At 40.1% G+C, this 3,323-nt stretch overlaps 1 protein-coding gene across 1 annotated transcript in view; it reads right to left on the bottom strand.

Annotated features, from left to right (window-relative positions):
- Window positions 1-6: 6 nt before the first annotated feature.
- LOC107048108 (zinc finger protein 264) overlaps window positions 7-3,323 on the bottom strand; it is a 6,204-nt gene continuing 2,887 nt past the window's right edge. Inside the window, exons 2-3 of the mRNA XM_015271093.2 lie at window positions 2,162-2,495; window positions 7-1,564 (exon numbers count right to left, since the gene is read on the bottom strand). Coding sequence (XP_015126579.1) covers window positions 747-1,564; window positions 2,162-2,495 — 1,152 coding nt within the window. The 3' untranslated portion in view covers window positions 7-746. The remainder of the gene's footprint in view (window positions 1,565-2,161; window positions 2,496-3,323) is intronic.

Below are 3,323 nucleotides of genomic sequence, written 5' to 3'. Positions count from 1 at the left end.
CCCCCCCCCCCAATTTGGACTCCGGTACATAAAAAATGTATAATTTTCGAAACATGAATATATACAGTAAAATTAGCCTCACGTATCAATCATCGGTGATAAGAAGTTGAAAAAGTTCGAATTAAATCCAACCGTTCTCAGCAGTCAGAAATAATTTTTATGAAATTAAAGTTATTTTCGCATTGAAATGTTTCACTGAATCTTAGAATTATGGGATCTGCGTTAATTAGAGTAATGATAAGTGCATTGGGGGTATCTGAGTGGATTTTTAAAATTTTATTCGGCATTAATTCTGTTATGTCAATTACTTTTCAAAATGAGAAAAATAGACTCAGAGAAATGAAAAAAAAATGATAATCATGAATTGTGATTGGGGTTTCGCGTGAAATTTGTCGCCCGCTAAATAAAAAATTTGGCGAAAAATTCATTTAAAAAAATAATACAATGAAATAATTTTCCTTTGCCTTTTACATTTTCATATTGCATCATTTCGTTTCAATGAAAAAATCTCAGTGACAACTCTGTGAACTGATAAACTAGGACAAGTGCATTTGTTTCGCAGATGCGTTTTAAAAAATATCAAATCACTTCCCAACAATTTGCGGACGGGATTTGGCGAAAAAAAAATGCACTTATCCTAGTTTACGAATTCATAACAGAACAGAGAAGCTAAAAATCCATTTTGAAAGCCCGCTATTCCCTCAGACACCCCCAACCGAAAAAAATGGAATAGCCTTCTCTTAATTTTACATTTTCTTGGGTGCATGAATGCGACTGTGTCTCAGCAAAGAGCTCTTATCAGTGAAGGACTTTTCGCACTCGACACACTTGTAAGTTCTCCCAGTGTGAGTGACCAGATGTCTGCTGAGTCCAGAGGCATGGCAGAAAGCCTTGGGGCACAATTGACAGTGATGCAGTTGAATGTCATTGGGATCGAGCTTCTGGTGGCGCCTCATGTGGACCCTCAGGGCCTCCCTCTGTGTGAAACTCTTGTCGCAATCCTGACATTGGAAGGGCTTCTGCCCAGAGTGAGTCATCAGGTGACGCAGGAGGATCTCCTTCTGGGCGAATGCACGATGGCAGATGTTGCAGCCAAAGGGCTTTTCACCCGTGTGTGTGCGCTCGTGTCTTATCAGGGCTGATCTCGTTGGGAACCACTTCTCGCAGGCCTGACACGTGAAGCCTCGCTGGGTCGAGTGGACTGACTGATGGCTCTTCAGCATTATTCTTCGGGTGAAGGCCTTCGGGCACTGATCGCACTTGAAGACCTTCATCTCCTCGCTAGCCTCCACCAGGGAGTCACCCATTGGCTGCAGCTGGAGGTTCTCAGACTGATTCGACATGTGACTCGTCAACTCCATCATGTAGACGCTCTTTCGGTCGACTGTCGATATCGCTTTTTGGAGCTCGTCCCCGTCGTCCTCTGACTCTTGCTCTTGTTTTATGCGAGCTGCACGCATTGTGCAACGGGCCTTTGCCGTTTTCTCCTCGGCCGGGATCAGGGTTATGTTGGAGGGACCCTCCGATATTGTCTCCTCGTTGTCCATGTTCTCAGCACTCATTCCTGGGGGTAAGGGGTTGGTGAGTCAGAGGGGAATTTGGGGGCTGCTCTTTGGGGATATCTTGGTTTAGGGGAAAATGGACAACTTTTTGTGGATTATTAGATTTTCGGGGAAAAAATTCTTATGGGACTTTTTTGTATTTTAGAATGGTCTGGGGGTTAATGCAGACTTGACAGGAAAGGGCATTTCTAGTTAATTTAACTTTAGATATCAATGCCAAATAAAATGCAAACAATTCTGTGGCATTGATTCTGATATATACTACAGTTCAACATCATAACTACTTATTCCTATTAAAAAACAGTATCAATTTAAATTTCCTTTTGAACTTGAAGTTAATTGGGGTTTTTCACTTGAAGTGTTTTGGTGATACCTCGAGAACGAGTGGGTTTATGAAAAAATGTCACAAGATCTTTTTTGTAGCTCACAAAATTCTCCACAAAAAAGTTCTTCGGACATTTTCTCGTAAATCCACTCGTTCTCCAGATTAACCAAAATTGTCATTTTGCAATAATTTCATTTTTCAAGTTTTTGTTCCCTGCTTGATGATAATTTAAGGAAAATGGGAATTTTCAAGGTTTCACTTGATATTTTCTCACCAAGAATGTATCCTCCAACGAGCTCCTCCTCAGTCACCTCGATCGGATCTCCGTCGGCCTGACTGCCATCCCCTTTCACCGCGACAAGATCAGCGAGCAGTTGCTTCACTTGACGAGACTTTCCACTGCCGGATGGCTCGTCACCAGACTCGTTCCCGTCGTCCTGACTCGCCTCCTCCTCCTCGCCCTGGCCACTCAGTCGATGAATCAACTTCATGTGCTTTCGTAATTTGGCGTCAGCAGCCTCGCACTTCTTCTTGAACTGGTAGGACTTGTCGAGTTGATACTTGCAGGGGTGGCAGATCATGTTTGGCAGGCCGTCCTCTTCATAAACCTGGGGTAAACCGTTTCAGGAAAATTGTTTGCATTTTATTTGGCATTGATTCTATCATTAACAATTCTCATTTTGTTTCTCAATCATTTTTTTTGATAGAAAAAATTTATTTTGTCATTTCTTTCTGAGACCAATTGTTTTCGAGATACTTCCATGAATAATTTGCAAGAATAGTCATTATTTAGAGGAGAGTGGGACAAAATGGAACAGCAGAAAAACGATTATTTGACGCAATTCGAGCAAAAAAAATTTTTTTTTCATTAAATTTGTTTATCAACTTTTTTTTTCGATTTTTAAACTACAAAAAAATTTTTTTAACTATCTTGTTCAAAATTTATTCTTGAAAACTACTCATTTTTTCGATACTTTCATAAATAACAAAATCTTTCCCGGAATTACAAAGTAAGTCAAATGAAATTTCGCCTTGTTAATTACGCAATTACCTCAGTAACGAGTTGATCTGCGATAAAAGGTCATAAGAAATTTTCTGCTCAAAATTGAATAATCTACAAAAAACGTCTGAAGACATTTCTCCCCAAAACCAGTTGTACTCAAGATATTCTCACGAACAATAAAACATCCTCATCAATCATTAAATCAGGAAAAGAAATTTCCACTCAAGATCCTAAAAATCAATCCACATAAATCAACAACATAAACCTTGATCCCTCAACTCCCTCAATAATAAGCAGCCGTTCCAACAACAGATTCCCAATGAAAAATTACAGATTTCTGTGATAGATTCCTGCGCTAGATTCCTGTAATAACCCTTCGCCATCAAATTGACTCCATTCCCTCCCTCCAAGCCCCCTAAAAACCGCAATCCCC

Source organism: Diachasma alloeum, unplaced genomic scaffold, assembly GCF_001412515.2.
Source record: "Diachasma alloeum isolate Michigan unplaced genomic scaffold, Dall2.0 Dall_scaffold_00185, whole genome shotgun sequence".
Taxonomy (NCBI): Eukaryota; Metazoa; Arthropoda; class Insecta; order Hymenoptera; family Braconidae; genus Diachasma; species Diachasma alloeum.
The sequence above is the reverse complement of the archived record's forward strand: the minus strand, read 5'-3'. Positions and strand labels throughout refer to the sequence as shown.